Source organism: Oratosquilla oratoria, chromosome 25 (assembly GCF_046742065.1).
Source record: "Oratosquilla oratoria isolate Oo_2021 chromosome 25, ASM4674206v1, whole genome shotgun sequence".
NCBI classification, from domain to species: domain Eukaryota; kingdom Metazoa; phylum Arthropoda; class Malacostraca; order Stomatopoda; family Squillidae; genus Oratosquilla; species Oratosquilla oratoria.
Window position 1 is genome coordinate 44033317 of NC_134801.1, and position 20603 is coordinate 44053919.

The 20603-nt window shown below is 42.0% G+C and overlaps 1 protein-coding gene across 2 annotated transcripts in view; it reads left to right on the forward strand.

The window, feature by feature from the left end:
• LOC143038928 (alpha-1-inhibitor 3-like) overlaps window positions 1-20603 on the forward strand; it is a 194659-nt gene that overhangs the window by 151447 nt on the left and 22609 nt on the right. For both annotated transcript variants that reach the window (XM_076208694.1, XM_076208693.1), the window contains exons 18-27: window positions 1238-1298; window positions 2464-2638; window positions 2823-3051; window positions 5882-6108; window positions 7861-7943; window positions 11911-12032; window positions 16790-16940; window positions 18596-18834; window positions 19810-20077; window positions 20394-20539. In XM_076208694.1, coding sequence (XP_076064809.1) covers window positions 1238-1298; window positions 2464-2638; window positions 2823-3051; window positions 5882-6108; window positions 7861-7943; window positions 11911-12032; window positions 16790-16940; window positions 18596-18834; window positions 19810-20077; window positions 20394-20539 — 1701 coding nt within the window. The remainder of the gene's footprint in view (window positions 1-1237; window positions 1299-2463; window positions 2639-2822; window positions 3052-5881; window positions 6109-7860; window positions 7944-11910; window positions 12033-16789; window positions 16941-18595; window positions 18835-19809; window positions 20078-20393; window positions 20540-20603) is intronic.

Here is a 20603-nt window from a genome sequence, read left to right on the forward strand (position 1 = left end):
AATCCATGGAAATAGTTATCTTCACCTTCCATTGCGCTGCTCTTATCTATATTCCTAATTTTTACATTCTTACTAATCACATCGACTTCACCGTCAGGCTGTCTCCTCTTTACATAGCATCTGAGTTGTTCCTGGGCCCTATCTTCCCCTTCCTCATTTCCTTCCATTTTCCTCAGTAATCCCTCCCCTTCTCCTTTTTCTTCCCCCTCCCACTACACCACGAGCTTTCCCCTTCCCTATAAATACAACACAGGTACTTCCTTGTCGTTATGATCCTTGAAACTTGTAGAAATCACTGGAGTCCAGACTTCGCTGCCACTCCGACCGACGTGTGTGTGTGTGTGTACTTTCATAATTGTTATACTGTATGTGGAGTTGGAGCTGTGTTCATGGAGTTCCGTGTCTGCCTCATCTAATCAAACTTTGCCTTAAATTTGTTTAGGTTGCTGGCTTGTATGTTATTTCCAGCAAACTTGTTCCATAAGTCTAATCACCTATGTGGAAAGCTACGGTATACATCCTAATGTCTTTCAAATATGCTTTTCCAATCTTTTTTTTTTTTTTATATACTGACCTCTTGTTGGTCTTTCACAGAACCACTCTGTTGATTTTTTATACCTTTCTCTGATCTAGATATCATTATCATATTGCCTCTATCTCTGTTCTTCCGATGTAGGAAGTCTCAATTTCCCCAGTCTTCCCTTATATGTTTTGTTGTCTAGGTTTGGAATCACCTTGGTTGCCGTCCTTTTGATTTATTTTGTCTTTTTTTTATCTTTATGCAGACGGAGAGGGGGGGGGAGTCACCGATTAAATGAAATGGCCTTGCTGTGGATGTGCTGTGTCTTGCTACATTGTTTCTGACCCAAGGCAATGGGTGAGATGCAAGGATGACCCGTCATCCAGGAGGAGCCAAGATAAGAGGGAGTGAATGGGAGTGGAGTATATGTGGGGATGGAGTGGGTAGGAGTGGATTTTATTTTATTTATTTATTTATTATTATTATTATTTTTTTTTGCTACCTGCCTTGTAAGGGGGAAAAATCCCTTGATATATGTATGTATGTATGTATGTATATATGTATGTATCTTTAAGTGACCACACTATTGCTGCATATTCTAGTCTTGAATGTGTGCGCGAGCATGTATGTGTTTAAAAATGGATAAGAAGTATTATATCTAATCCCCAAATGACCATATATGTTAACTGATCCAACACCAATTTTGATACCCGGCAGGATTCTGGCTTGCACTTCATCTCAGACCTGACGGTGGAAACACGACCCTGTAGGAAATTCGGTGAGGACTCCAGACACTTGGAAGGGGATTTCAGTGTCTTGGCACTGAAGTGCTATTCAGAAATTGCCCTTCTTTCATTCCTTTACCAGTCTTGATGGAGTTTTAACTTTTTATTTCTTGAGCTTACAATATCTGCACCATACACGATGTCCTGCCCCTGTGTACACCAATTACTGAATAGTATATTGAAAAAAAAAGACAACAAAAATAAAAACTTACCGCTTATAAGAAATCTAAAGGAAGTATTGGTAGGCCACAACCTCTCTCCAATGTTTGTTACAGTTGTAGTAGGGGGTAAAGAAGAGGGTTAGTGAGTTCTTGTCCTATATTAGAATGGGTCAGAATTAAATGGATTTTACATGTGGCCCGAAGCCATATATATATATATATGTATACCATGTGCGTAAGCCTTCATATGCACATCAGATGCAGCTTTATGTGGCCAATACAATGTGTGCCATATGGTTTGTACACGGTCGACACTCACTACTGCTAAGTCAACTTATTAGACAGTCTTTATTTTCAAAGTATCTTAACCACTGTGCTTACCACTGATACAATTTGTATTTTGTATTTGATAGCATAATGTAAGGTGGGTGATCTTCTTATAGAAAATCATCTGGTTAACCTTTTCCACTGGATTAAATAACGTCATACATCAGCACAAGTGCCGCTCATGAGTATTGGTTGTTTGTCATCTTGAAATGCTAACTAGGTCAGTTTGTACAAATGATAAAGCATTCTTAATTGCAATCATTAGACAGAAAAGAGTTTATTCCCTTTATCCACTCTAGTCAAGTATATTCAAGTCATGTACTGGATAAATCTCTAACGAATAAAGCGTCATACCAAGAATAAAAGCTTCGTTCTCACATGGTTTTATCTCTAACATTAATTTTCTTCAAAATGACGGCCTACTCATGAGGCAACAGAATAGGAATTAGTTTCAACTAAGTTTACAGAATAAGGTACTATTAATACTCATCTCAGTATATCTTCTTTAATGTATAACATTCTATCTTCTAGCAACTGCATCATACATTCACAGACATGACTCCCCCTATGGAGAGCTGTATATAATTTCAGTTGTAGGCTTTGGACTATGATAAAGCCCGCAGTAGTAGTTTCCACCAATAAACTTTTACTTTGTTTCCCATAATCACAGAACAAGTTGCGTATTTTCCATTTGCATCGACCACGAGCATACCCATCCTAACCACAACAACGTCGGTAGTGGGCCCTGTGTCAGTAACTGCAGAAGTGCCTGAGAACACAGAGGTGCAGTCCAACAAGCGAACATACTTCCCCGAAACCTGGCTTTGGGATCTTGTTCTTGTTCCGTGAGTTGCTAGTTTGCATCATGTGTGCATGTGTTTACGTGGGAAGAGATGACAAGGTTTTCATGTATTGATTGTTGGCCTATTATAATTTGCTGTCATCGAGAGGACATGCATGTTGATGGCATCTGATCAGTATGAATTGTTGAACATTTTCCTTATCCTTCACGTTTTTAATATTTTACAGAGACATAGGCCAAAGTGTACAGGACTTCGCATTGCCTGACACTGTGACGGAATGGGTAGGTAAGGCCGTATGTGTGCACCCGCAGAAGGGCATGGGCATCTCTGACAAGTCCTCCATCACCACCTTCACGCCCTTCTTCACCGAACTGACACTCCCGCCCTCAGTCAAACGCGGCGAAATCCTGCCCGTCAAGATCTCCGTCTTCAACTACCAAAGCACCAGCCTTCCCGTTAGTGATACATATTTCTTGGACTTTGCCACACTCAGCATCCTCCTTCTTAATCTTTGAACGCATATTGATAAACAAGCACACGCGGGCGAGAGCTGATTCTTCAAGAGTATTGACCAGAAAAGCTTTAGGGTCTTGCCACTCAGGATATAGGGATAAAGCTCCCACATAAGCTCATGTATTTGCTTGGAGAATTTATCAAATTGTTGTTGTTATCGATGTCATTATCTTTTGTCATTTTCGTTGTTGCCTTTGTTGATGCTGTAGTTGTCTTAAGCAAATGAGATATTTCTCAAGGAAAGCTCCTTGGCTATCCGAAAATCCACTTGAGACTGTGACTAACAATCAAGAAAGGAGAGGGCACTGGTGTTCCGATAAAATCCTCTCACTCAAAAATTAACGTCATCACTCCCACTGATGACCTGTAATTTACATTGTAAGCAATTAATTAAACACAGTATGGCTATATTTGCTGTTGCAAAATATGGCCCGCTATGGTAGTGTTTCTCAATCTTTCAAGATTTGATGACCCCTTACATCAACATATATTCAGGTGGCCCCTTGATGCAGGATTAGATAGGATATAGTCACTTTTTCTAAGCATAGGATTAATAGCGATGCACACAGTTCCTAAAGATAGAAACAAATGGTTATATTGCCTTATGTTGTTGAGCGGGAAAATCCGTTTGGCATGCCGGGGCCTACCTAGGGCGAGCGGGATTGGGTTGGGCATAACGGTATGCCCCATTGCTAGGTGCCTGGATACATGGCTCACGCGTGAGGTGGCGTAGGTGGCACCTGTTCCTGATAGAGGCGCATCTGCTGCCATCTGGCCTCACCAAGTACTGTTTGGGCATAGTGTTTTCTAGGATGGTGCCTTCACGATCCCAGCGCCCATCGCTGGGGTTCTGGAAGAGGGTACGTTGGCCGGGTGTGATGGGTTCGAGGTTGTGGGCATTTTGGTCATACTTAACGGCTGCTACCCAGAGCGGGACAAGGCCCGTTCCCATTCCTGTAGCAGCCATGCCCTACGCTTACTTACCTCATAGAGAGAAGTGTCGATGGGTATGATGGCCCGCAGCTGACCACCCATGAGCAGTTGGGTAGGGGAAGCCTTGGAACTCTGAGGGGGTTATTAAGATACTGTAAGATGGCTCTTGCAGCAGCGTCGGTGTTCAAGGAGCCTTTCTTGGGTGTGTTGCCGCATAGCAGCCTCTTGGCACACCTGACAGCCACTGCTGCATGGCCGTTGGACTCGGGGTAATGTGCACACGCCAGGTGCTGAAGAATTCTCTGAATTCCTGGCTGGTAAAGTTCGCACCCCGTCGCATGACAGCTCCTTTGGGATGACGAAGCACCTGAACCATGAAATACTGTGATGAAACGTGCGTTAGTCGCATCCACCGGCAGGTGCTCCACTTTTAGCCACCCTGAGAACCTGTCAGCTAAGGCAATGTAGGTGTGGCCGTCTAACTGAAACAAGTCCGCCAACACCTGTTGGAATGGGTACCATGGAGGTGGGGTGGGAAGCAAGGTCTCCGTGGGACTGGATGGGGCGTGCGCATTGCATACCACACATTGGCGCCTCTCTCTGCGCAGCATCAAGTCTCTTGCCTGGTGTCCCGCGTGGAGGTTTGCGAGGACTGCCCGCCTGAGGGCAGCGGGTACCACCAGGCGTGGGTGTTTCTCTTCATATGTGTACAGGACGATGTTCCCCTGGCAGGAGAGGTGCCGTCGCATCCTGGAGTATTGACAGAGAGCGAATGGCTCCTAGTCCTTTTGCTTGACCCAGCCGTCACTGGCAATGCACTCCCACAAGAGCCAATACTCCCATCCCACGTGGCCTCCTCCTCTTCCTCCACCTGACAAAGGTCCACAACACGCCCTACCTTGTCTTCGGCAGCTGCGACCGTGGCTGCGGATATGGCCACACATACCAGCTCGTCGTCCTCTTCGATTTATGGCAACATGTAGCGGGGAATGGAGGCGGGGGTGAAGGTAAATTGTAGAGTGAGGGAAGCAAGTAAATGTCATGGAAAATTGAAAAGTGTCATGAGAAATAGGTATCTAGGAATGGATACAAAGAGAAGATTATATGAAAAGGTGATTGTCCCAACAACACCGTAAGGTGTGGAGACTTGAAATTTAAGAGAGGCAGAAAGGAGAAGTTTAAATGTGTTTGAGGTGAAGTGTCTCAGAAGTATGGTGGGGGGTTACAAGGTAGGGTAGAGTGAAGAATGAGGAGGTGAGGAGGAGAGAAGGGAGAGAAAAGAATCTAGAGGATAGGGCTGATAAAAGATTATTGGGATGGTTTGGACACATTGAAAAAATGAGTGAAGAAAGATTGAAAAAATGTGTGGAAAGCAGAGATGAATGGAGTGAATTTGAGGGGACGATGAAAAATGAGGTGGATAGATGAGGTGAAAGGGGCTTTGAGCAAGAGGGGAATGCCTATTGAGCAGGGAAGGGTGAAAGCAGAGGATAGGTGTATGGAGGATAATTTTGATGCAGCCCTAAAGGATTTCTCCCTGCCTTCTCCATTTTTCACACGAGGTGACGAGGAGGGAGGGTCGCTTTGTAAATGAAGCGGCCCTGCTATGGATATGCTGTGTCTTGCTGTATTACCCCTGACCTGGACAGTGAGCAGAAGAATGAGATGACCCTTTATCCTCGAGAGGCTAAGATGAAAGGGAAATAAATTGATGGTGGATGGGTGTGGAATAGGTGGGAGTGGGTGAATATCTTGGCTGACTACCTTCTTTATAAGGGAGTATATAAAGTGAACATTCAGTTTACAGAAATTATGAACCTTATTGCTCTTTATTCACAGGTAAAACTGGTTTTGGAAGCAAGCCCAGACTTCAATATCTTGGGGAAGACAGGCGAAGAAGTCATTGGCTCTGATGCGCGGACCGCATGTGTGCCAGCGAGTGACAAAGTGACCCATACCATTCGTATCAGTCCACAAGAGATCGGCAACATTAATATAACAGTGAAGGCTTTCGTCGATGACTCATACCCAGAGCCGTGTGGACCGGAGGAGAGGGATAGCAAGAGGTAAGAGAGAAAATTACAATTCCAGAAGACATTTCCAATTTGAATGGGCACATACATAGTACATACATGCATGCATATACCAAGGGGTCTTTCCCCCTTACCAGGGAGGTAGCCAAAATAAAAAAGCTTAATTCCACTCCCACCCTGTTCATGGCCATCCTTTCCACTCCTATCCACCCCCCTCCTTCCAATCTTGGCTCTTCATGGATGACAGGTCATCCCTGCGTCTCACCCATCGCCCTAGGTTAGAAGCAATGTAGCAAGACACAGCACATCCACAGCAAGGCCACTTCATTTAATAGGCAACCCCCCCCCCCCTCCATCCCCTCTTGCAGAAACACTGAAGACAAGGAGAAATCCCTTCGGGGTGCGTCGAAATATCATTCAAACATAACAGTTCCCTAACCTCCCACCCCCCACCCACTCCCTTCCATTCATCACAGTATCATCCATACACAGCCATTCTTCACTCACCCCTATCTTCTGCCTTCTACCTTCCTTCCTCAACAGACATACTTCTCTTGTTCAACACCCCTTCCACCCCATCCATCCATCTCATCCTCAGTCACCCACTCTTGTTCACTCCATCCACTTCTGCCTGCAACACTTCTTTCACTGATCTTTCTTCACTCATTCTTTCCATGTGTCCAAACCATCCTAATACTCTTTCATCAATCCCATCTCCTTTTCTATCCCTGTTCTCCTCCTTACCTCCTTCTTTCTCATTCTGTCCAATATTGTAATCCCTATCATACTTATCAGACATATTTAAACTCTTCCTCTTTTATGTTTCATGTCTCTGCCCCATATAGTGCTGTCGGCATAATCACCCCTTCATTTCTCTTAGAATCCATTCCCAAATATCTATTTCTCATTACACTTTTTAATCCCCCAAGGCACTTATTTGTTTCTCTCAATTTAAAATCTAGTTTCACTCCTCACTCTCCTGCCACATGTGACCCCAAGTACTTAAAGCTATCCACTTCCTCCAGCCTCTCTCCTTTAAGACTCACTTCCAAATTCCTGCCATCATCTCCCCTTGTACATCTCATCACCTTACTTTTTCCCACATTTACCTTCATATTTACATACATATTTACATACATATATACCAAAAGGCTTCTTCCCTCTTGTAAGGGAGGTAGCAAGCAAGGCATGCACCCACCCTCATCCATCCCCCTCCCATCCCCATTTGTTTCCCTGTTATCTCAGCTCCTCGTGGATGAAGGGTTATCCTTATTTCCTACACACTGCCAGGGCCAGAAGCAACGCAGCAAGATACTGCTGTACTGGGGTATTGGCTGCATGGTGACATGCAGCCAATGCTTTATAGACTATTTTGGGGGTGCCCTTAGACTGGAGGCACGTATCATTTGTCTATGTCAGGAAAAAATATCTACTCATAGAAGAATTATGCTGCTTTTGTATTACAAATGTCCTTCCTTTACACTGTTCTCTTGAAATTGTCCTTTACATTTTTACTCTACCTTTTCCTATCCTTTATTCACTCATTTATTTATTGAGAATTCTGACACTCCTTCCCATGCGCATCTTAAAAGGTGAATAAAAGAAATAGAGTGAAAGGACAAGGGGTTTTGCTCTCTGTGCATTCATTCCATAAGAGGGTCTGGAAGGAGAACTCTATAATACACCTCTGTTATTTCCTTCTTCATGTAAGACCTTTAAAGGTCTCTTAGTCCACACTTTGTGTATGCATACCTCTCAAAACCATAATTTGTATCCCATATACAGTGATACCCTGGTAAAGCCTATTAAGGTGGAAGCTGATGGTTTCCCACGCGAGAAGATTTGGACCAAATACGTCTGCTCCAAGGGTAAGTTCTGCATCCACAAGATATCACCCTGTAGCCTTTAAGATCACTGGGCAACACAATAGTCCAATTTTACCTATCTGACCTTCCTGTAAAGCAGACTTCAGTTCTCAAGACTTGATATGTTTGAAGGTAGTTCCACCTGATTGTAATCTGTATGTGTTTGGAACCTGACCTCAAGCCCACCCAGACAATGACCCCTACAATACTATAAACCACAATGTATATAAATGCCAAATTCAGCAGTGGTGATAAGGCAGCATTTTTTACCCTGCTTTAAAGAAGAACTGGAACAGTCAAAACACTGTTCAAGCTTATGTTTGACCCCCAGCTAAGAAAAGATGAAAATAAAACAAATACATTATAATAAAACTGTATGATGTTGAAGGAGATAAATATTTTTTGAACAGTTTTCTTAGATTTGCTTCTGGAAGGTAAAGTAGAGTAATAATTATGAAATGTTAATATATTGGCGTACAGTATTCAGGATCCAATATTTAGTTTAACCTGGGTCATTATTGTTATTGAGGAGTATACCACAGTTGACACATCACCTCATTCACGTACTGACACCATTCTCCAACGGTTCCTCCTAGTAAACCCTCATGCATTCTCTCTCCCCATTCTGAGCAACTCTCGGCAGGACACTTTGTCTTACTCCAGTCATAAGTTCTGTGAGTGTCTCTTCCGTCTCTTCCATTGATGTTTGTCTCCTGTGGAGATAACTTAGTGGAATCAATATCAGGGAAACTGTGTCACATACCCAAATGAATCTGATACAAAATCATATCAGCAATACCCCCTTGATTCTCATAAGGCACTTGGTACCAAATATGTCAAGACACCTGTCAACATTCAGTGCCCATGTCTCATAGCTGTACAGTAAAACAGGGAACATAAAATTCAGATTGTACTCCTACTGCATGAATAAGGGCAACATCATATGCTTTGGTTGAGTGTGTACATAACCCCATGGGCCATACTAATCCTTTGAAGGGCTTCCTGACATGACCCACTACTGTTATGTAATACACTACCAAGATATTTAAACCTTTCCAAGACATTGTTTAGGCAGACTGAGATATATCATCCTGTAAGCCCTCAAACACCTGGACCTTGGTCTTGGTTCAGAAGACTTGGAGTTCTGGCAGTTTAATCTCCAACTACCTTGACACGATAGCTGCAACTAGGACCTCCAACTACTTTGACATGATAGCTGCAACTAGGACCTCCAATGACTCCGCAAGGAGTAGAACATCATTGAAAAAACAAGGTTGGATACCTTAGTGTTTCCAATGGATGATCCGCAGATATATTGGTCGACAACATTGCCCAGTACCCAGGTCATGCGCACATTGAAAGGTGTCTGGGCAAGAATGCTCCCCTACTTCACTCTTGAGTTAACATGAGAGAAACCAGATGTGCCTTTTTCATTCTTTACATCACTCGTTCTCCTGCAATATAGTTCGAGCATCAGGTCAATAATTGTTGCAAGGAATTCTATGGATCCGTAGAAGATTCCCAAAGCATCTCACATTGTAATATTGTAAAGAATCTAGAGCATTCTTGAGATTAATACTGATTGCACCTAATCATTGTTAAAATGCAAGGTAACATTAAAAAAAAACAAAAAAAAAACAGAGCGCTAATTATCTAATGACTTGTTGATTTCCTGTCACGAACCCAGTCTACTCAGGTCTCTGAATTGTTAGCAACTGGAAGCAAAACCTTGCCAGCAACAGATGGGAGAGCACCTTTCCCGGCACAGTGAAAAATAAAATATTACTGTAATTGTTGCAGTACTGCAGGTCCCCTTTTCTCAATCCAGAAAGGGATGATCAACACTTTTCTTTCTAATTCAGAGGAAATGATACCAAATGACAGACAGAATGGTGTGTAATGTAAGAATGCATTGCCTCACCTCCAGCTCTCAACAACTCCACACTGATGCAGATACAGGTCATTTTAAAATCATTCAACTTTGTTAGAGCCTTTATTATCTTACTCAGAAACAAAACTTCTTCCACCATTATTCTACAAACATCCGTGGAAAGCTGACCACCTGGAGAATCAGATATGTGCAAAATCTAAACGCATCCATGCCTGGCAATTCAATAGTTCCTCATTATTTGTTCAGACAGTGCCATCTGGGCCACAGATATGAGGTGAAGTTTCTTTAGGGCTCAGTAAGCAGGTGTGGTATTAGTATCAAAATAGCCCTAGACATCTTCAACAATTCTCCTGACATACCCTTCATTACCCTTTTTCAAAAAGTTCTAATTTGCTGTGTGAGAGTCGTTTATAAATTTAGGTCTCTAGCCAACCTGACAACATTATTTAACTCCACATTTTCCAGTATCTCACACAACGCCACACCATTTCTTGAACTTCGATGCTCTCCAATACACTCTTCGCATTTTTTTCTGGATACTCATGGGTACCAAGCACTTCCAATCAATTGGAGACTGCTACTGTATACTTCCAAGCACATGCATTATCCCTGAGCTTCAAAAGATAAATTCTTGGCTGGTCATATCATGAGATTCTCCTGGATGTGACACTCAACCTGAGTGTTGCGACCACAAATCTAAGAACAGTCCCAAAGAACTCAGCACACCAGTAAACATTGCTGCTCAAGGTTTCTTCAGAGAGTACTAACAAGGAAATAATCAATCATCTTTGTCATATATCCGGCATTCTTGTGTCAAGTCAATTGGTATGGCTTTAGTCTCTAGACCTGGGAATCAGGAACCAAGAACTAGCAGTCTTCTTTCTTCTGGACTGCGCAAAATACAGAAGCACACAACTTTTAGCGTTCCCAGTTTGGGAGTCATGGGGACCAACACATACTTTAGTAACTGCATGGAAGTCGCCCAAAACAATAAGTATGTCCCATGGCGGGCACACTATAGATTCGATTTAGGCAAAAAAACATTTCTTAAAGTTCATATGCCTTGGTAAAATCACATGGTCATTCACCATGGTCTTGGATCACATGTCAGACTTATGATCAACAGCTATTACCCTCCCGTATTAGAGTTCAGAGCTCATATATGACCAATCTGTGGGTAGTACTGTAACCTTACACACACACATGCACAACTCCTTGTCCACGAGAGTTGGATTGCCAGCTTGCAGTGCAACAACGCTAAAATTATTTCAGCCCTGGGTGGGGAATGAACCCAGACTGCTTAATTAGCAGTTACGAAAACTATCACTGTGCCGTTGATCCATGTCATACAGTATACTGCAGTAAGAGAAATAAAGCTCAATATGTGCACCTCACAAGCAACACATGCTTTTAATCCAGGTTAACCCTTATAAAGTAGAGATGTATTTGGCTATATCTCTCTAAAGCTACTCCTCTGAAGCAGTCTCTATTGCTGTGGCCCAACTAGCAGTAGATATAATCCTCACTACTGATCACACCTATGCCCAGTATCATTTCATAACCATTCTAAGCCTCCTGAGCTCTATTAATATAAAGGATTAGTTAGTTGTCCTTCATCCCGTGCCTGGCTCGAAGTCTTCATGCATCATTTAAACCACTCTAACCACCTACATGGAAGACTTGGTACATTTGATGGGGGCAAGTTTTAAACCCACCCCTGCTAATGGCGCCATATCTGGATGCTATGCACATAAATAAAAAGATGGCTTCCCAGGTCCCCATCTATCAAGGAGGCCAACAAGGGGATATAAGATATTGGATTTATAACATAACAATCCCAGGACTTGTGTGAGAGTAAACTCAGCCATCACCTTGGTTGGCATTCCAGGGGACAATTGCGGACCGTGAGGTGCCGGCTTAGGCTGCAACTGCTTGGCTTAGGGCACGCCTAACTCTTAGGTCAGGCAGCTCAGCTGATTTGCCTATCAGAAACAGAAGGGGCCAGGAGTTACATCAGTCAACAAAATAGTTGAGACTTGTCATACTGAATAAGGAACTTATACAATGTTATGTTTTCAGATCTGGAAAACAATGTGGATGCACTTGATGTCTGGCGTGTTGAGTCCCCGCCTGACATAGTCGAGGGGTCCGAGCGTGGCTTCCTCACGGCAGCTGGAGACTTGCTCGGCCCTTCACTAGAGGTAAGTTCTATTAGTGGGGCAGATAAGCTTGTAAATTTAAGGTACTTGTGCATTTTATGACTGAAGCATAGAAATTTCTACATTGTTTCAATAAATCACAAGGTATATTTTCAGAAGTGGATTCATTTCAGATTTGAGCTCTAGGACTAGGTAGGTGATAAAATCTCAGGCGGTTAAGAAATATTTATATATTTTCACTTACTTCATCCATAATGGCAATGTACATGAATTATGTTGTATATTTCCATTCTTTTTACACTTAAGAAATTATGTAAATGATGTTTTATAAAAGTAAAACACCAACAAATAAAAAAGGAATAAAACAAGTCAGTGTATATACTTTACAAAAGGTAGATATAGCATGAGCTGAATTTGGCTTAGCAATGTTGCTGTACTTCCATGGCCTCTGATAACCCTCTGTACAATAATGTTGTCAGTTCAGTATGGCAATGTGTGTCCTTTCTAAGCCTAACAGTCTCCTGAGCATGAGCACAGGGCAATGAATTCGAGGCTTCCTTTGCGCACTTGCAATACTTAGTACATTTTTTCTTACAGCCACAGTGGATAAATTTGTAGCAGCTTTTTGAAGCTTCAGGAAGGGTGGTCCACAGTGACTGACATCCCACTACTTCCCTTACCTAGCACCAGTTAGAAAAGCTTGGGAGTTCAAGGTCAGGCACTAAAGCATTGCTCCACACGTTGGCCTGATAGGTGGCCTGCTTCATATGTTGTTCCAGCGCAGCCCTCGTAGGTGGAATGCTTTCCAAGATTCTAGATTTCTGAGTGAAGAGATGTTTTATTACTTCCTGCACCCCCATCATGTCTGTAATACACCAACACCACAAAGCAGTCTACCAGTGGCATGGACAGCTCACTAATGTTATGTGGCATTCACATAAGATCATTGAAGGCCTTGGCCACTACAGGGAAGACTTCCCAAGTCTCCCATGTAGTTTTATTTCCTCTTCTGGTAAATGCTGAGACCATGTTTTATCCCATAAGCGCATGGAACTCTGAAGGTGTGGCACAGGTACCTCAATTCAGTTTGTTGGCAATTTCATGAAATCCAATGTATATAAAGCTAATGCCTTTACCAAAACCAATCTACAGTTCTTCCGGCTCAATTCTTCTAAACATGGTCACAGCCAGTACAACAACACCAGTGTCTACGGTACATATGAGCACCTTTTTCCAACTCTTATTAACAACATCTGACACATGGAGAAGTAAGCATGTGTCTGCTTCCTCGTGAAAACATGGAGTGAGGTTTGTCAGGTCATACTGGGTAGAACAGAGCATCATCTTCTCGTCAGTTACATAGACTTCTTTTCCATCAACTACTGGCATGCAAAAGACATGTTGTGAGAGGACTTTGAACAGTTCTGTTTTGTTTTCGTCAACATGCAGGAAGTCATCCCAGTGCTTTGGCATTGTAGTGGTTGGAATCACTTGTCTCCTTATGTCTTTTCCCCTCTTCCGTCGGGTTGTGCATTTCAGACTGCTTGGTTTGTAGACATCCCGGATAATATCAAAGCAGCTCATTCTCTCAAGCTGGCATTTTCTGTAGGGCACAAATACACTGTCTGCATAGTCCTGAAAGGTCTTTACTGTGCCAGGATTCAACATGGAGACCATGGCTGCACCATCAAGGAAAACAGTATTGACAACAGGTACAAGTTGTGAGGCAGCGTCATCAGTCATTAAGCATTTCAGGAGGTTTGCTTTTGTTCCAAACCGGATCTTCCCTCTCAGAGACAAGGCTGGTGGTGCTGGTTGGTTTTAGTGGCTGAAGAATTTATCCACATCACCATCATGCGCTTGGCAAGACACATACAGCAGTGCAAAGAGGGTGCAGTCACTTTTCAGTGCTTCACTTTGCATCTTCTGCTTTGATTGTGTCTTCACTGGTGGACATCTGAAATGAGGCGGCTTATTCTTGGGCAGGATGTTTGTGACTGGCTTCATTTGTTGTTCTAGCCATTTTTTTCACAAGTCTTGTACTGTTCTGTGCTTAAGGGCTCCACCATCCTCACTGTGTCTGCAACTGACTCATCCATGATATTCTTGGAGTCAAACACGAGGAGATCCTGGCTCTCTTCAAGAAATGGGTTCCCCATTTCTTCAATCATTTATGTGTCAGTTAACCCTTTTATTCGTGTGAGAGAATGGACTTTCAGTGCCACTTAGAGCGGAAGTGGAGTTTCATGGTCACGGTTGTAATGCACTGTCCCTGATGACTTTGCTGTCCATGTATGTTGGACATTGTTGAAGATTAGTAGCTGAGAGATGGTAAGAGCAGCTGCTGTAGTGGCTGTTTCTGTGAACTTGGTCTGATGTATGATGTTTGTTCCATCAAAGATCATGTTTACCAGGACCAAAAGAAATGATGGATCAGAATCTTTCTGATAATTCGTGTGAAATGATCCATCACACCTGTTGCTCTCATCAAATGCATGACATCATTGTCATGGTCACAAGCTTTCTTAAGAGCAGCACCAATGACCTCTTGAAACATGAGAATTGTGTCTCTTCCTTGTGAATGTTCGCTTAGGTTTGGACACACAGAGAGTAGTCTGCTCTTCAGTCTGGTTGTGTGAATCTGATACCCTATAGTCGCACCTGGTTGTAGCAGTCAGACTTTGTAAAGGTGGCCCAAGTCTGTCAGTTTGAACACTGGGGCATAATCATCACTGCGTTATTCTTCCATGAAGGCTACTAACTCTGCAAAATAATGCCATACAACTGATTCTCTTCTTTGCACTCATCCTTTGATGCTGATGCAATATGTATCATTTTGTTATAAAGCCCCCGAAGGCAGTTGCGGTGATATTTAGCCTCAAGGACAATCTTATCCCCAGGTGCAATTTTGGAAAGCAATTCAGTGTCTTTTATTTCCAAAGCAGCCTTTCTAACATTCATATCTATCTGTTTTGTTGAAGCCTCATGGAACATTTCAAAGCCAGCTGGCTTATTGCAGAAGAAACATACAGGTACTTCAGTCTCAGCATGTTTGTAAGCAGACCGTGTGTGAACCTAGGATGCATGAGACTGCTGTAGCTTCTCAGCTGACTTCCACCATCGCTGCAGCAAATTTTTTTATCATATCTTAATCGACAAGTCTCATGCCATTGAGCCCTGTTGGTCATGAGTGTGGTTTCTATGCCATTCCCATCATCCAGCCTATCCAGTTCCAGCTCAGCTGGTTTTTGCTCAGGTTCAGCAAACTCAAGGAGATCCTTCTCTAATGACACATAACCGCTTGTGGTTTGCTCCTCTTGGGGATCAGTGCCACCTGCATAGAGCCGGTGGCCAGGGCTGGTTGCCGCCATTTGGCCTCCAACTCTTGGGGTTGGGGGTAGTCCCTTGGGGAAACGGAACTGCTCGGACAGACAGTCTAGGGAATGACAACAACAACAACAACAACTAGTGGTTTGCTTGACCTTGCAGGGCATTGCAAAGCTCCCCTTGTTTCTACTTGGCAAAGAGCAGCGTTCTCACTTAGAAGTGTAACTTAGCTTGGGATGTTTCGATGTAGAAGGCTGGGCAGAATCGACAAGTACATGGCGTTTTTTGACATGGTGACAAAGAAAGAAGCAGATACCAAAAGCAGAGAAGAAAAGTAGGAATAGAGGGCATCAAAGTGTCTTTAAGTTTTCCACCACCACTACAGTTCTAATGTGTAACATGCAGACCAGAAGCTGAGGCATGCAGAGGGATTATCCTGAAAAGTAAAAGAACAAACAACATTCTCAGTTTATTTTAGTCACTATTTTAAAGTTTCATGGAGCATTACCAGATTTAGACATGTTTAATGAGTGAGGCAGTTTTAAAATTACCTTTACAACTTAAAGTAAACACAAATATTTGATAGTGGAGCTATGCATCTTATTTTGACAAAAACACTCACACAAGAGTGATGGCTTACAGTATAACTATACTGAAATTTTCAGTCCTGGGCAAGATTCGAACTTGAGTTGCTAAATTACCATATCATCAAGTCATATGTGTGTGTGTGTGTGATTCACCATGGTCTTGAATCACGTGTTGGACTCGTGATCGAAAGTTATTTCCCTTCTGAAAGAGCTCAGAGCTCATATATGACCGATCTATGGGTAATGCTGTGACCTTACACGCACACACACACCCAACTCCCTGCCCACGAGAGCTGGAGTAGCAACTCGCAGCGCAGTGATACTGAAATTATATCAGCTCTGGGCGGGATTCGAACCCTGACCGCCGTAGTGGTGGCCAGGAACTCTACCACCGCACCATCGAGTTTGTGTGTGTGTGTGTGGATGGGCTGTTCTTAAGAATTCAATTGAAGTACCCTACTGTTGTATTATAACTATAGAGATATTGATATATTGATCATACTCCAGTGCAAGACTAAAATAATTACATAATACAGTCATAACAGTTAAGCAAGTAGTCATTGACACCCTTTTACACAAATTTTGTTTCCCATATCGACGAAAAACGATTGTGTATCACCTGTGAAGTTTCTAAAAATAATAGAGTGAACAAGTATGCCTATCACAAATAATACAATGAACAATCCATATTCAATAGGCTAAGAGGATCTTCTCAGGATAGAGTTTATTGCTCTGTGAAACAAAATCATCCTCAGGAATGACATAAACTTTCATGTGGTTCCTTTACCTATCAGTGAAAACCTTACATTCGAGTTATTCCACTATTTTATAATTTACTTTGTATATATTTGGTTAAACTCTATTATAGTGCACTTCTTTCTGTAGAACCTAGAGAGCATGATCCAAATGCCTTCCGGATGTGGAGAGCAGAACATGGTGCGCTTTGCGCCCAATATCTACATCCTGAAGTACCTTGAAGCCTCGCAACAGCTCAACCTCAACGTAGTGGACCGGAGCAAGAAGTACATGCAACAAGGTAAGTACAGCTAATGGCAGTTCTTTACGTAGAAGTTAATTTTCTTTCTAAAAGATCTTTGCTCAAGTACTTTTTCATATGTGTATTTGTTCATTCATTTGGTATTTGCCTATCTATCTAAGTACATATCTATTCATGGGCCTACTCATAGAAGTGGCTATGAGTGAGATGAGTGAGAATGGGAAAGACGTGCTCCCTTTGATTGAAAGAGCGGTATGCATAGACATGCTATATGGAGAGATGGAAGATAGATTTGAATGTTGTTATTCTATAGTGATTAGTCTGTTCAATGATGTCTATAATATATGGGCGTGTGTTGGCTGACAGGATTGGGAGGGGGACAGAAGTAATGATTGAGAAATAACAGGAGCTTAGGAGAGGAAAAGGGTGTGTAAATTGTTTGTAGTATGCGAAAAATATTCATCAAAATGTAAGGATGCTTTAGGGTGTTTCATGGACTTGGGCAAGGCATATGACAAGGATAAAAAAAACTGCAGGTTGTATTATGCATATGTAATAAGGACAGGTCTGTCAAAGTAGGTCCCTTTTTAACATGAGTAGTAGGTTATGTGTGAGGGCTAAGAACAGAGTGAATGGTATGAAGTGAAACCAGGGCTGCCTCAGGGTTGTGCAATGTTGGAATGGTTGTTCAATATGTATATTTACGGAATGTTAAGGATGGTAAGGAGCCTGAGTGGAGCAGTAGGTAACATTCCTGCCTAAGAACAAGAAAATTCTGGGTTCAGTCCCAATAAGAAGCATTTTTGTGGCTTTTCAACCCCTCTACACAGTGACAGACATCAGAGGGTTGGCATATCAGTGTGGCGTATAGCGGTATATCCTAGCACCTAATTAGTATGGTTGAGCTGATTATTTTGATTTTGGACTTTATTCACAACCACATGCATTTTTCACCATATCTGCAATCTTACCAAGCCAGATTAAGCCATCGTGGTGAGGTACAGAGGCTGTATTGTCCCTCAGAGGGGTCAACAGCAGACCATTAAGGCTAAAATACAAGGACGGTAAATACGGGAATACTAGGGAGATATTTGGAATTGGTGGGTGAGAATGAAAGTATATGAGAAATGAGCCTGTTGAATTTGCATTTGTTATTGCTTCTGAGGGAATGAAGACTTTTGTGACTGATTTTGGAAGAGTTTGTGGAAGAAGAAAATTATAAATGAATGTTGGCAAAAGTCAAGTGATGAGATGACCAAGGAGTGATTATGGTGACAGGTTCAATGTTAGTGTGAAGTTTAAGAGGCCTGAAGAAATTTCCTTTCATCTGTTTCACTATTTCTTTCTGAGTGGATGAAATAGGGTTCACCATACAATGAAGCAGTGGAGGGGGAAGGGTAAACTAGTCCCAGCTGTTGAATCCTGCTATGGAAGTGGTGTGCCTTGCTGTATTACATATGACTCAAGCAGTGTGATGAAGGACAGAGCGACCCTTCATCCTCGAGAAGATTAGATGGGAGGAGTGAATGAATGGGTTTTATTGATTTATTATGAGCATGTGTGTTTTGACTCTGCCACTCCTCTCATAAGGGGAAAATGCATGTGTATGTGTGCCTGTTCGTTCATCATGACAGCTATATATTTTTTTTCAAACCTGATCTAATTTCTGTGGGTGTTATGGTTGTCTTTGGCAGGATATCAACGTGAACTGAAGTACCGCCACAAAGACGGTTCCTACAGTGCCTTCGGGGAATCTGATGTATCTGGGTCTACCTGGTTGACGGCATTTGTGGTTAAGTCCTTTGCACAGGCCCAGCAGTACATCTTCATCGACCAGAAGGATCTGAATGTGTCCATGGCTTGGCTTCAGCAACAACAAGCAAAAACGGGTTGTTACAATTCTGTTGGGAAAGTTATACACCAAGGCCTGAAAGTAAGTGTCTTCATGTCTGTGTCACCCAATTTTGTTTTCCTTCTGTCTAGTCAGTTTTTGAGGAGGCCTTGAGTAGTTTGCTTCTCCTGAAGTACTGAATGATAATGAAAGTATGACTGTGTAAAAGGTTAACATCAAAATTGCACAGGATATTGACTTGGAGAAGTTGTCCAGGGTACCATAAAATGTGGGATACAGGGGTAATTGTGTAGCCTGTATATGGATATGTTGGCATGATATTGTTAGACACTGAAAGAGAGGAATGATAAGGTGAGTGTAATAAGTCATGATAAGTTACAGAAATGGGAAGATACAGATATTCACAAAGGAAGTTCATTTGGAATGCTGGTGGGTGATGTGTGAAATTCTGGAGTAAAATTGTGACTTTTTTTTTAAGAATGTTAAGGAATTTGAATGAATTGGGGTCTGAACTAAGATAAAGAACGGTGCTGAAGACCCAAATATCTCCTGGTGTTACTTGCCTCAGTATGATGCTGACAAAGGATAATTGTATAGAGATATATTATTAGATAATTGTATAGAGATATATTATTAGATAATTGTATAGAGATATATTATTCAAAGTTAATGAGGTGGAAGTATGACACTTGTATATGCTGGAGTAAACTTATGTAATTCAATATTTGATGGTATGTGGCAGAATCCTTGGCTAAATGCATGACCAACAGCCTTAAGGTACATCCAGTGGGAACCATCATGTCCATTTCAGCAAGGTGACACCCAATACTTTATCAAAACTCTTCTGGTCAGTGACAGACAATTAGTTTGATTCAGCCAAGGTTTATGCTCCTGACTTTGAAAGGGGTTCTCAAGAAAATGAAACCCTTTTCTGTAGGTTTTTTTTTTTTTTGTTCAGTATACATAATCACATAACGTCAAATCGTCCAGAATTATAAAGTACATCTCAACGGAGATGAGACCACAAGAACATCTCAAGTTCACTTTTTTTTCCAGGGTGGCATTGGCAAGACCTCCTCGGTAGCACCTTTGACCGCCTACATCCTTATGGCCCTTCTGGAGGCGGGAGAAAACCCCAAGAGCACAGCAATTCAAAATGCCACCACTTGTCTTCTACAAGAGAAGACACTGTCCACCTACGCACAGGCTATTACCAGCTATGCCCTGACACTGGCACAACACCCTGAAGCGGAAAACTATATACAACAGCTCCTTGGAGAAGCTACCAAGACTTCCAATTCCATCTTCTGGGAACTTCCTCAAGGTATAAGTGCATTTAGAGGATAGGTTTCTCCTTTGATATATCACATAATACCTGCATGACTGCTATTATTATAGTAATTGTTGTTACATTATCATTACTGTTATTGTTATTATTATTAATATTATCATGATTATGATCATTATTGTTGTTGTCATTGTTGTTATTATTATCATTATTATGGTAATATTATTTTTATTACTATTACTATTAGTATTGTTATTATTATTACTATTATCATTGTTATTGTTATTGTTGATATCATCATTACTAGCATTTCTTGTAATATCAATTATAAAAATCTGGTTGACTTCATCAGGCAGAGCCATGGCGGTGGAAACGGCTGGTTATGCTGTCTTGGCGATGATGACTTTGAACAAAACTCGCTATAAAGTAGAGGCCTTAAAGGTTGTCAAGTGGATCTCAAGTGAAAGAAATAGTTATGGTGGATTTGTATCCACACAGGTAAGTCTGATCCTGCAAATGCTAAGATTTTATCCTCTCATATCAGAGGAAACACTTGGTCCAT